We start from the raw sequence: 12,915 nt of genomic DNA, 5'->3' as shown, positions 1-12,915 counted from the left end.
GAGCCGAAGACGAAAGTCCAGACAATTGGTTAGATTGCCTGACACTTTCCAGGCAAGAAGGTTCAGGTTCCCTGAGAGAACCAGGTGGTGATCTTCTCCGCTTGCGTTTAGGAGGAGTCCCTGAGTAGCCGGAATCAGGAAGGGAACGTCGCAAGAAAGTTCCAGAGCAGTGGGGAACCATGCTTGAGACGGCCAGAAGGGGGTAATCAGGACCAAGGAGCATTGTTCCTGTCTCACCTTCTGCAGAACCCTTTGGATCATCGCAAAGGGGGGAAAGGCGTAAGGGCAGAGGGGAGCCCAAGGCTGGAGGAAAGCGTTCACAGCCAGAGCACCCGGGTCTGGCATCCAGCTGAAGTATTGGGGGAGTTGAAAGGTCAACCGGCTTGCGAAGAGGTCCACGTCGAAGGGACCCCAGAAGTGGAAAAGGGAGTTGAAAACGGAGGTATCGAGTTTCCAATCGCTGAAGTCTAGAAGGAATCTCGAGTTCCAGTCTGCTGAAATATTGGATTTCCCTGGGAGATATTCTGCCCTCAGGGAGATTTTGTGTTCTAGGCAGAACATCCAAAGTTTCTTGGCCAGGTCTGATAGGTCGGCAGACCTCGTGCCACCGAGACGATTGATATAAGAGACTGCAGAGATGTTGTCCATTTTCAGGAGAACGGATCTGCCCTGGAGAGAGTGTCTGAAACTCATCAGAGCGTAGAGTCCAGCTGTCAGCTCTAAGAAATTTATATGGTGAGAAGATTCTGAGGGGGTCCAGACACCACCGGTGTCCTGGTCGAGGAGGCGTGCTCCCCAGCCGTGAAGGCTGGCGTCTGACTCCAGAACGAAGTCCGGAGTTGAACCGAAGATAGCCCTTCCGTTCCACGCGTCCAAATTGTCCAGCCACCAAGAGAGTTCCAGTCTGGCTTGTTGGTCCAGGGAGACATGGTCTCCGTACCAGAGGCCGGATCTGAGAGCATTGGCTTTCACTCTCTGAAGGGCACGGTAGTTCAGCGGGCCTGGGAAGATAGCTTGGATCGAGGAAGAGAGGAGACCAAGAAGTCTGGCCAGTTCTCGGAGGGAGAGAGATTGTTGTCTCAGAACGAATCTGATTTCCTTGCGGATTTTGGCAATCTTCTTTTTTGGAAGTAGGAGGAGACAGCTGGAGGTGTCCACAGTGAAGCCTAGGAACTCCAGGGAAGTGGAGGGTGAAAGAATGGACTTTTCCCTGTTTATAATAAATCCGAGGTCCTCTATGAGATTCATGGAGGTCTGGAGATCTTTTAGTAACTGCGAATGGGATTGGGACATGATGAGGATGTCGTCTAAGTAAATAATGAGACGGATACCTCTGGTTCTCAGGGAGGAGACGATCGTTCTCATGACCTTGGTGAAACACCAAGGTGCGGATGAAAGGCCGAAAGGAAGGGCCTGAAACTGAAAAAGGCGATTGTCCCAGGTGAATTGGAGAAAGGGTTGATGTTCTGCAGCCATGGGTATGGTGAAATAGGCATCCTTTAAGTCCAATTTGACTAACCAGTCTCCTTGAAGGAGGAGATCCCTGAGAAGATGGATGCCCTCCATCTTGAAGTGCCGATAGACGAGGTATTTGTTTACCTCCCGAAGGTTTATCACTGGGCGCCAACCCTTGTCCTTCTTCTCGACGAGGAAGAGGGTGCTTACGAAGTTTTTCTGAGACCAAGGTACCTCTATTATGGCACCCTTCTTTAACATAGAAGAGACCTCTTCTTTGACGATTTGCAGGTGTTCTGGAGGAAGAACCAGAGGGTTCGGAGTGACGTATTGATATGGGATCTCTAGGAATTCTATTTTGAACCCTTGAACTGTTTCTAGAACCCAGGGGTCTTGCGTTAAGGACTCCCAAACGTGAAGGAAATGTCTGAGCCTGCCCCCGACCTTGGGAGGGGAAGAAGGAAGAGGAGCACTTACCTTGGGTAGCGTTGTTGGAGGCACCACGGGGGGGGAAGCCTCTTCCTCGGGAACCTCTTCCTCTAGGCGGGTAGTATTGCCTATTGTTGGAGGGGTAGAAGCCTCTGCCGCTCGAACCCCTTCCTCTTCCAGATGAGAAGGGCCGAAAATTTCCACGGCCGGAAGAGCGGCCCCTTCTTCCGGCCCGGCCAAAAAGGTTTGTAGGGAAAACCCTTTTCATATTAGATTGTGCTCTATCCAGAGCGGTAAAGGTCGCGACATATTTACCCAGCGTTTTAATCATATCCTCTCCAAAGAGGAGGCCATTAGGCTTAGAGGAAGGCTCCTTCTCTGCGAGATCGCCGAGTTTGGGGTTTATTCTATTGAGGACGGTCCTCCTTCTTTCGATGTTAAGTGAGGAATTTGCGTTACCAAGAAGTACAATTGCCCTTTGGCTCCATCCCCTGATTAGGTTAGTATCCAGGGGAGTGTTGGAGATGTGGGATTCTTCAGCTAGGTCGAGAATTTTAGTAAGGGGGGCCTAAAAGGTCGAGGAGGCGATCCTGGCAGGCTTTAAGAGCTCTTTCAAGCCCCCTCCTGGGGTCCTTCCCTAATTTGAATAGGAACTTTATAAGGTCAGGGTCTAGGTTGGGGGTTTGGCATACCTTATCCTCAATGTAAGGCCTGGGGCATTCAGACCTCATGGTATTGCGAGAGTGTAGCTCGAGAGAGTTTCTGAGCCATTTAGTTACGAACTTTGCGACATGGTCATGTGGATACCATCTAGAGCTGTTGGGGTGAGATATGTTGGTTGGGGAGAACATTTCTCCACCTAGGGGGTCAAGGACCGCGTCCTTTGAAGAGGGTGAGGAGTCTGCCTCTGAAAATGTGTTGAGATCCAAGTCGCCCAAGTCTCCCTCATCGAGGTCGAGCACGAACTCATCGTCTGGTTCGTTGAAGAACTCGTCTTCATCAGAACTAGGATCCACACGAGCACTGTCAGTATATGTGCCGCTTAGGACACCTGTCAAAGTTGTGCCGCTAGGGACACCCAACCCAAGTGTGCCGCGAGGGGCAACCTTGCCTTTTGAGGCGCTAGGGCCTCCCAAACCTTGTGAGGTGCTTGGACCTCCCATGATGTGCGAGGTGTCACGACCTCCATCAGTGCTAGGGCAGTGTCTGGATTTCTTTTGGGGCTTAGAGTAATTAGAATCACATGGAGGGTCAAGCAAAAGTGATCTTTTATTGGATATGACCTCCCTGAATGTATCCAGCATACAGGTCCTCATCTCCCTCTGTAGGAAGGTTTTAAAGGCGTCGCTATTGTGGTTAGGGGAGCTAGCCATAGCATCGTCTGATTCCAAATCAGACATGAGTAAATAAGGGTTGGTCAAATTAGAGTTAAATGTATAAGCCGGTTGGTTCTTAAGATAAAGTGTCTCTAATACTTTTTTTTTTTTTTTTTATGGTATTAGGCTTGTTTAGATTCTGTTTGCTGTATCACGTCTTTTTTTTTTTTTTTTTTGGGTCAGAACGAGGGTTAAATGACCTATTTTAGGGCCGGAGTTAATGCCAGGGTGAAGTTGCCGGTAATTGGTATTTCCGCTAGGTATGGGAAAGGGTTGCTGCGGGGAACAGCCGGTCGGTCAGTTGAAAGAGGCGCTTTCGGAGAGCAACGGGCGTGCTCGAGCCTCTCTAACTAACAGCGCGGAGGAATGGACCTTAGGGGGCGCCTCGCGGAACGTCGCGGTTGCCGAGGTCCATTCCTCTGCCCAGACGGAGAGCCGGTTTCGGGGGTGATTCGCGAGCCGCAGGGGGTCGGGGAAACAATGGGGAGCAGTCGGATAGGACCGGGGAGGACGGGAAGGACGCTGGAAGTGGGAGCGGCAAGGGAAAGGCGCCACGACGGGAAGGACGAGACTGGAGTGAGCGCCGGGTGAATGCGAGTGAGGCGCGCTGTAATTAAGCGCGAGGAGGTGAGGAGGGGTGAAGGCAAGGGGGTGGTGTAAAGCGCGACGACCATAGATTGGAAGTCGTGGGGGAGAGGAAATAGGAGCATTTCGAAACGGGGAACATTTCAAGTACCAAGTTAAACCATGCTAGTGTAAAGGCATAAGGTTTTCAATTACCAATAAGCATAGCAAAACAGAGAAAGCCTTCAATACAAATAAGCATATCATAAACAGTGAGATAGTGATAAGGTAAGAGAAAGAGAACTTATCTGTTGTGAGCCGCATTTAAAAGAGGCTGATCTCTCCTGGCACACGCCTTTTATAGATACTGTGATGTCACCTTGTTATTATTCTAAACCTTTGTGATGTAGGCGGCTGTGTGAGCTGCATTAAAAGGATTAATGCATAATGTAGCCTCCTGTCTTGTAATGAAATCTTATATCACACCAAAAAACACATACCCAGAACAGTGTACCACATCCTATGTAAGGCTGGATCTGGTGGCATAGTGGACTGATGCAGCCACTTCAGGAATCTATGTTTGATCTTCTATTCAGAGATTCAAATTCCAGCAGGTCCTCATCATGCCATCCTTTCAAGCTTGATAAAATGAGTACAGTTGAGAAAAGTAAACACCTTATTTCAGCACCAAAAGACTCAAGGGTGAATGTGTATTTTACAAATAGATGTTATTTTACCCTATTGAGGTTGTTTGTCACTCATTGGTGATTTCCGACATTATTTTAATCAGCATTCCTGAAAGATGGGCCAAATTTCACTTGTTTCTTGTGGATGGCTAATACTAATCATAGGTCAACACTTGAAGAAAAGCCTTTATGTAACAAAGCATCAAGTACAGACAAATGTACTGAAGCAAGTTTGTCAATAGGCAATCTCTCTATTTTAAAAACCTCTGCCTGGTTGAAGAAAGGAACATGAAAAAAGAAAAGCAAGACACAGTCTATGTTTGTGTGTAATAAATAAGCATGGCTGGGCCAATGGCAAATACATGAGAGAAACGGTGTGCGGTAATATACAAGACCACAAAGTATTTCCTAAAAACATAACATTTGGGAAAACAGTACATATTGTTGCTAAACTAGCTATTTAAATTTTACCCAACACATTTTTTAAGCACTTTATTTTATTCATGGACCTTTTGGATTTTAAAAAACAAGGACACATGGTGTAAGGAATTAGATATTTTATTCATAGTCCTGTAATATGATGATGTAAATGTGGTTGGTGACTTTTTCTTGATCCAGTGAATAGGCAATGATGATTTCTTGAAGGGTATTTTTGTGTTTAGCTAATTTGTTAAGGTTGATGATCTAAAATAAATATGAAAACTATTTATATGAAATGTGGTCTACATTGATCTTTTATTCCTCTTTGCCATTCCATTCACCTTTGACAGAAAAAGGCTCTGTGATGTTGTGTGACATCTATTATGGCAAAAGAAATTGTCTTTAAAATAAAAATGTATTCCATTGATGTTGAATATTCAACATTTACCGGTTGGAAGTTGCTTCCAAAAGAAGAGGTTGCATAGCCTGTTTTCACAATCTATAGCTGTAATGCATCTGCAGCACCATGCTCCTCTCCTCCATATACTTCACCATATGGATTACTTTAAAGTGGCATTCCTGCTGATCTCATGATCTATTTAGATCATCTAATTCAAAATTTGCTGAAGCCCAATTCATTACTTAAACCAGTCACATGCAGTTTATGTTTAGAAATGGCAAGAGAAACGTTTACAGATCAAACTTAATCATTATTACTACTTCTGTATGCATATTTTAAAAAACAGCCCTCACTTGATTGCCTACAGTTTTACAACTCAAGTAATAATCTTCATTGGATAATCTATTTAGTGTTCAAACCTTTTTTTTAGGATAATCAGACACGCAAGTAAAAAATAACACTTAATTATAACACACATACACAACCTAATCTCCTTTTAATATTTTAACCAGCATGTGGGCATAATACTTGCTATAATAACAAAAAAACGAATCTCTGTGTAGTAAAAAAGATGGGAGGAGAACAAAGGGAGGCATCTGAAGTGAAATCTGAAGCATCAGTGTGTACAGCACTAAAGAAATCTGTCGGATTCCATACAGGTTTCGGAGGAAACTGTAAGAGATCTGCAATGGTGGCTGCCCAGCCTCAATTGGATCAGCGGCAGACCCCTCTCCCTGCCCTTTCTAGAGCTGATGGGTATCTCACTTCTGGGTTGGGTAGGTCATCTATGGCTAGTGGAGACCGAGGACTCTGGTAGCTCCATATCAGTTTGTTTGAGTCGTGGGCAGTTCACCTGGTACTGACTTCCTTCTTAATGCACATGAAAAAAGCTGTTGCACACCCGTTTATCAATTTCCTCTTGGTTATCATTGTAATCCTTTTTTGCGTGCAGTCTGGGCCCACACCTCGCCTCATTGCGTGGATTAAGTTTAGAGTCAACAGCATGCAGCATGAATATGCTGCAAACCCATTCGCACTGCTTCAAAATGTTCTCAACATTTCAGAAATAAAACGAACTAAATATTGAAAAGTTTGTAACCCCTTTTTTGAAGCAGTGCGAATGGGTTTGCAGCATATATTCATGCTGCATGCTGTGGACTCTAAACTGACTTCCTTCTTGCCAGCCATCAAAGGGAGATGGTGCAGGCAGTCAATGACAATACCACTGCCATGTGGTACTGCAACAGCATGGAGGAGTGAGGTTATGGGTCCTGTGCCGAGAGGCTCTATGCCTCTGTTAGTTGGCTGGGACATCAGGGCATCTCCTTGATCGTGAACCACCTGATAAGATCTTTAAACTCCAGGATGGAAGAGCTAGTAGCACCTGGTGGATTTTAAATTGTGGTTGCACTGAGGTGGCACAAGGCTTCTTCCAGGAGTGGAAAGAACTCTTACCGGATCTTTTTCCCCCTTCAAGAATGTGCAGTGTCAAAACCTTTGAAATTCCCAAGAAAACACTCTCTTGGAGACAGAGTAAAGCATGGGACCCCTGTCCACCTTCCTGCCTCTTCCCCCTCGAGTTCTGATGAAGAATTGAACCTCACTCAAAACAATATAACTCACCGTCAATGAGACGGTCAAACAACTCCTGGCATGAAATATTGTTTTGAGCGACCCGGTCTGGTAGTGTCATGTCCTGACAAATGCGCCTGCCTGAACTACAGGGACCAGAAGGCTGAGCGAGTGGAAGGAGCCCGCAAAGCCATTATGGGAGGAACTGCCTGCACACTCGCTGTACGTGATTCTTGATTTTGAACCAGTGCCTGGATTACCTGTTATTTCCTGAATCTGCTGTTCTTGGATTTCTTACTTGGACAAGAGCTTCTAATGAAGCGTTCGGCGGCTGCTGCACGCATGTACTGCTGACTTTGTTCTTCGTGTTCAAGCGGATTCAATTAGTTTGTTGTGGTGTTTACATTGAACTTGTGCGTGAACGCCATAGCGGCTGCTGGCATTCAGGAATGCTAATTGCTGTTGCCCTGGAGCTCAGAAGGTGACGGACATTCTTTCCTGCTCGCGTTCTCGGCTGAGACGCGAGGCAGGATATCTGAGAACGGGCGCATTGAAAAAGTATTTGCGTTTGGTCTCCCATTACCTGAGTACATCAGTCAGCGGCTGTTACAGAGAACCGTATGCCAATGAGCGTGAGTACTAAAAGAATCTTAAAGCAGTACTGCTGGCTATGCTTTTGTGTACTTTGAACTGTTAGGGGACCTTGCTTGCTGGACTATTTACTTTTGCTTGTGGGGGTTTGAACAAGCAGGAAATGGAGTGAGTTCGAACTATTCTTGGAAAACCTTATTTTGGATTTGTTATCTTTGGAACTACTTTTGGATTTGGTTGAACTTTCGTTTATTCTTTGGAATCCTGTTCCTACGAGACTTACCTTCTACAAAAAATGTTTGTCCTTTTTCTAAAGCCTAATTTAGGAAGGAGATTCTTGATTATTGATTGTCCATGGGGAGGCTGGAAGGTATGAGTGAGTGTTGTGGCTAATGAGATTCATTACAGGAAGGTTGTTTGAAGGAGTAATAACTCTTTCTTTTTGTGTTGTAGGACAACCAGGTGTTTCTACAGAGAAAAGACTCCACTATTCTTTTTAGGCAAAGAGAACTAATTAAGTAAGCTTCCGGGTGGTTGTTCCTGTAGCGAGAATTAATGAGAGTAGTTAGTATGTAATGTACTTACCTTTGTGTTTTCTCTTTCTTCTCGTTTCAGCTTCCCTTTCCCGTTCCAGACCCTTCCCTACCTTTTCCCTCGCCTGATCCCCTCTATGCTCTGTGTATTTTATATCATTCAGAGTGTAGGGAAATCTGGAGGTGGACCCCTTTTTAGCAACGACGCTGATCCTGAGGAGGCGCAGCAAGTGACAGAAACACGTACCCAAGTATATACCTCCTCCCGGTCAGCGTTGTTCGAGGGATGGCCTCTCTGGATGATGTGCTGCAAGCCTTGGTGCTGGTGCAGCAAGAGCTAGAGACTTCACGAGCTGAAACAGCGGCCCTAAAGGAGAGGTTAGACAGGCGGGCTAGAAACCCTTTTGATGCTTCTGCGGGTGTTCCTCAGATTCAAGTGACAGTGCCTCCTCCCATACCTTTGGCTAGTCCCGAAAGTTATGCGGGCGACCCACTTAAGATCCAGACCTTCCTTACGCAAATAACGTTACATTTTTCTTGTAGGCCTGCTTCTTTTCCAACTAACTTATCGAGAGTGGCATTCCCTATTTCATATCTCACTGGTGATGCAGCGAATTGGGCAGTCCCATTAGTCCGCAACGATGACCCTCTGTTGGCGGATTGGGACGATTTCCGAAAGGAATTTGAAAGGGTGTTCGATCGGCGAGCAACAACTTTAAGTGCTGACCGTGAACTCTTAGGCTTGCGTCAGGGTGGGAAGGAATTAGTGTCTTACATGACTAATTTTAATAGATTAGTAGTGGAGACGTCTTGGCCGGAGGAAAAACAAATGGCTCTGTACTATCAGGGGCTGAACAATAACATAAAAGATGTGTTAGCACAGATCGATCCTCAGCCTAAGACCTGTACTGATCTAATTAACCTTACGTTAAGACTGGATCATCGCATGACAGAGAGGGGAGGTAATCACAAGAGAGGCGAGCGTTCAGGAGGAGTCGTGGAATCGACAGGTTCGATTCAGACCAAAGACACTGGACAAAGGCCTATGTAAATAGGAGCAGTTAGACCTCCTTTGACTAAGAGTGAGAGGGAGAGTAGACGTGCACAGGGACTGTGCATGTACTGTGGAAAAAAGGGACATTATGTTAGGGAATGTACATTGAAGCCTAAGAAGAGGACTCCTTATTTCCACAGTAAGCAGGTAGCAGTATCGCACGTAGTCTCTGTTCCTGAATCTTCTTGAACTCCGGAACACCACCCCAGCTCAGCGTCCTGCTCCGGAGTGGAAGATTCCTTCTTTGGAGGTGTCCACTATGACGAGCACAGAAACGCACATTGTTCTATCTATGTATCTTAGAGTTGACAGTCGCAAGTTCCAGGTGGCCACTATGATAGATTCAGGTGCAACCGGAAACTTTATTGATTATGGGTTGGTAGACCGCTTAGGTTTAACGAAGGTACCTACCTTGCAGCCTGAATCGGTGTTGGCTGTTGACGGTACACCATTGAAGTCAGGACCCATTACGGAACACACCGAAGTTCTTGATCTCATCATGCCGGGAGAAGTTATGGATCATTGTGAGGGCGTGGTGTTGAACATCATTGCAGCCCCGCAATATGAAATTATTTTGGGCATGCCATGGTTGTGTCGTCACAATCCCTCCATAGATTGGAAAGAGAAAACCTTATGTTTTGAGTCGGAAGTATGTGTCACGTAGTGTTTGAAGTTGCAGGAGACTCATGTGGTTGCTTTAACTCACGCTTTCAGAGTAGCCACCGCTGCTGAGAAGGATGTGGTGTTGCCTACTGAGTACATGGATTATATTGAGGTTTTTAGTGAAATTAAGGCTGAATCACTCCCGCCCCATCGGGCTTATGACTGCCGGATTGACTTGGTGGAGGGGGCTGTGGTGCCATCTTGCAGAGTTTACGCCCTATCAGAGTCAGAAACCAGACATATAAAGGAGTACCTGGAACATTTCTGTTCCATCGGTTTCATCCGACCTTCGAGGTCTCCGGCAGCATCTCCTCTTTTTTTTATTTCTAAAGCCAATGGGGAGTTGCGCATGTGCATCGATTTCAGACAGCTTAATAAGATCACGATAAGGAATAGGTATGCGCTTCCACTCATCCCAGTTCTGCTGGATCAGGTGCGAGAGGCCAAGATCTATACACAATTGGATTTGCGTGGGGCCTACCACTTGGTGCGCATTCAGGCTGGTGATGAGTGGAAGACCGCATTCAAGACCCGTTTTGGCCTGTATGAGTATTTGGTAATGCCGTTCGGGTTGTGCAACGCCCCGGCGGCATTCCAATACTTCCTGAATGACATTATGAAGGATTACTTAGATCAGTTTGTTGTTATTTACATCGACGACATCTTGATCTACTCAGATACTCCGGCACAACACATAGGACATGTTCTCCTGATTTTACAGCGATTGCAGGAGAATAGGTTATTTTGTAAACTCAGTAAATGTGAGTTCAATGTGCGAGAAATAGAGTTTTTGGGAGTGATCCTCAATCCAAGTGGTTTCCGAATGGCGGAGCGAAAGGTGGAAGCAGTGCGAATGTGGCCGGTCCCAAAGACTGTAAGGGAGGTGCAATGCTTCTTGGGTTTTTCAAACTATTATCGGAGATTTATAGCCCGTTTCTCTCAGTTAGCTTCTCCAATTACCCGCTTACTGAGAAAAGGTGTACCTTTCAAGTGGACTCCGGAAGCCTCGAGTTCCTTTGTGGCACTTAAGGAGGCTTTTAGCACGGCCCCTATATTAACACACCCTCAGATGGATGTCCCTTTCGTAGTGGAAGCTGATGCCTCGGATGTTGCAATTGGGGCTGTTCTGTCCCAAAGAAACAAACAAACAGGACAGCTGCACCCAGTGGCCTTTTTGTCCAAAAAGCTTAGCCCTACGGAAACGAATTACACAATAGCAGAAAAAGAACTATTGGCGGTGAAAAAAGCATTCCAAGAGTGGAGACACTATTTATGGGGCGGACAGCACCCCATAACAGTATATTCGGACCATCGCAATCTTCAATATATGAAGACAGCAAGGCATTTGTCACAAAGACAGATACGATGGATGCTGTTCTTTGCAGAATTCGAATTTACCATAACATACCGACCTGGAGCTGAAAACATAAAGGCTGATTCCTTGTCCAGACAGACGGAGACGGAAGGCCCCTTAAAGAACGAACCTAAGTCCATACTTTCACCGGAAGCGGTGCTGTGCACGGTTTCTGTTGAATGTTTCTTGGAAACAGTGTCAAGACATCATACGCCCGCACAATGGAAGGAGTGGGCTGAGAGACATGTGTGGCGATCTCTAAAGCATGGTCTGCCTATGTACCAAAATCGGTTGTTTCTTCCTGTTCGAGCACTGAGACTAATGGCGTTTAATTGGTGTCATAATGCAATGATGGCAGGAAATCCGGGACATCAAAAGACCATCCATGCCATGCAGAGACATTTCTGGTGGGAAGGTATGTCGAAAGACGTAAGGGAATGGATTGAACAATGCGAGACTTGTGCGAGAGCGAAGAGCGAACAAGCCAAAGCTAAAGGTCTGCTCATGCCTCTCCCTACACCATCCAGGCCATGGCAGGTGATTAGTGTAGATTTTGTGCTGGGACTTCCACTGGATAAAGGATGTAATGCTATCCTGGTGGTTGTGGATAGTTTCACGAAAATGGGACATTTTATTCCCTGTAAGAACCTTCCAACAGCCTCACAGACTGCACAACTGATGCTCACACATGTGATTCGTCTCCATGGTTTGCCCAAGGCTATAATATCGGATCGAGGACCGCAGTTCGTCGCCAGGTTTTGGCACATGTGGTGCAAGGCGCTTAACATCTCAGACGATTTATCAACCAGTTTCCATCCCCAGACTGACGGGCAAACCGAAAGGTTGAACCAGACACTTAGGAAATATTTGCGCTGCTATGCTGATGAAGCTGCGAACTCTTGGGTGTCATTGTTGTGGTTGGCTGAACTGTCATATAATAATGCCTGGCACTGTTCCACTGGTGAGACGCCTTTTAGGGCCAACTCGGGGTTTCATGCGGTAACTTTGCCTTTGACAATTCCGAGCGATGTGGTGAACCATCCCACGGTGGCCGGTCAGGTGAAGGCTCTTTTGACGATACACCGATGGGTCCAATGTCATCTGGATAGAGCCAAGTCGACCTACAAGAAATGGGAGGACAGACGCCGCCAGGAGGGCCCGGTGTATCAAGTGGGTGACATGGTGTGGCTCTCGACTAGGAACATTCGTTTTCGTTTCCACAGCGTGTTTCATCCTCGCTTCGTTGGGCCTTATGCGGTTGTCCGGCGCATTAACCCTGTGGCTTACAAGTTGAAGCTCCCAGCGTCGTTGAGGATCCATCCCGTCTTTCATTGCAGCTTGTTGAAGCCTTCTCGGGCAGCTCGGCGCAGGGTGGTGCCGCCTGTGCTGAAGGACGGGCAGTTGGAGTATGAGGTGCGCAGCATTCTGGATGCCAGGTATCGTCAGGGCAAGCTTTGGTACTTGGTGTCCTGGAAGGGTTACTCGGCTGAGGACGATTCCTAGGAACCTTGTTCTGGGGTCCACGCGCGCGGTGCGGCGTTTCTATGTTCGCCATCCGGAGAAGCCTGGTGCTAGGAGGCGCTTGGTGGGTGGGCATACTGTCATGTCCTGCCAAATGCGCCTGCCTGAACTGCAGGGACCAGAAGGCTGAGCGAGTGGGAGGAGCCCGCAAAGCCATTTAGGGAGGAACTGCCTACACACTCGCTGTACGTGATTCTTGATTTTGAACCAGTGCCTGGATTACCTGTTATTTCCTGAATCTGCTGTTCTTGGATTTCTTACTTGGACAAGAGCTTCTAATGAAGCGTTCGGCGGCTG

At 46.7% G+C, this 12,915-nt stretch overlaps 2 protein-coding genes across 2 annotated transcripts in view; one reads left to right on the top strand and one right to left on the bottom strand.

The window, feature by feature from the left end:
- The window catches only part of LOC144818745 (uncharacterized), a 220,113-nt gene extending 214,914 nt beyond the window's left edge, over positions 1–5,199 (top strand). The window contains exon 11 of the mRNA XM_078676449.1: positions 4,294–5,199. Within this exon, the coding sequence (XP_078532575.1) occupies positions 4,294–4,352 (59 nt within the window). The 3' untranslated portion in view covers positions 4,353–5,199. The remainder of the gene's footprint in view (positions 1–4,293) is intronic.
- LOC144818744 (uncharacterized) overlaps positions 1–12,915 on the bottom strand; it is a 397,421-nt gene that overhangs the window by 116,562 nt on the left and 267,944 nt on the right. The window lies entirely within an intron of this gene.

Source organism: Lissotriton helveticus, chromosome 2_1, assembly GCF_964261635.1.
Source record: "Lissotriton helveticus chromosome 2_1, aLisHel1.1, whole genome shotgun sequence".
NCBI classification, from domain to species: Eukaryota; Metazoa; Chordata; class Amphibia; order Caudata; family Salamandridae; genus Lissotriton; species Lissotriton helveticus.
The sequence above is the reverse complement of the archived record's forward strand: the minus strand, read 5'-3'. Positions and strand labels throughout refer to the sequence as shown.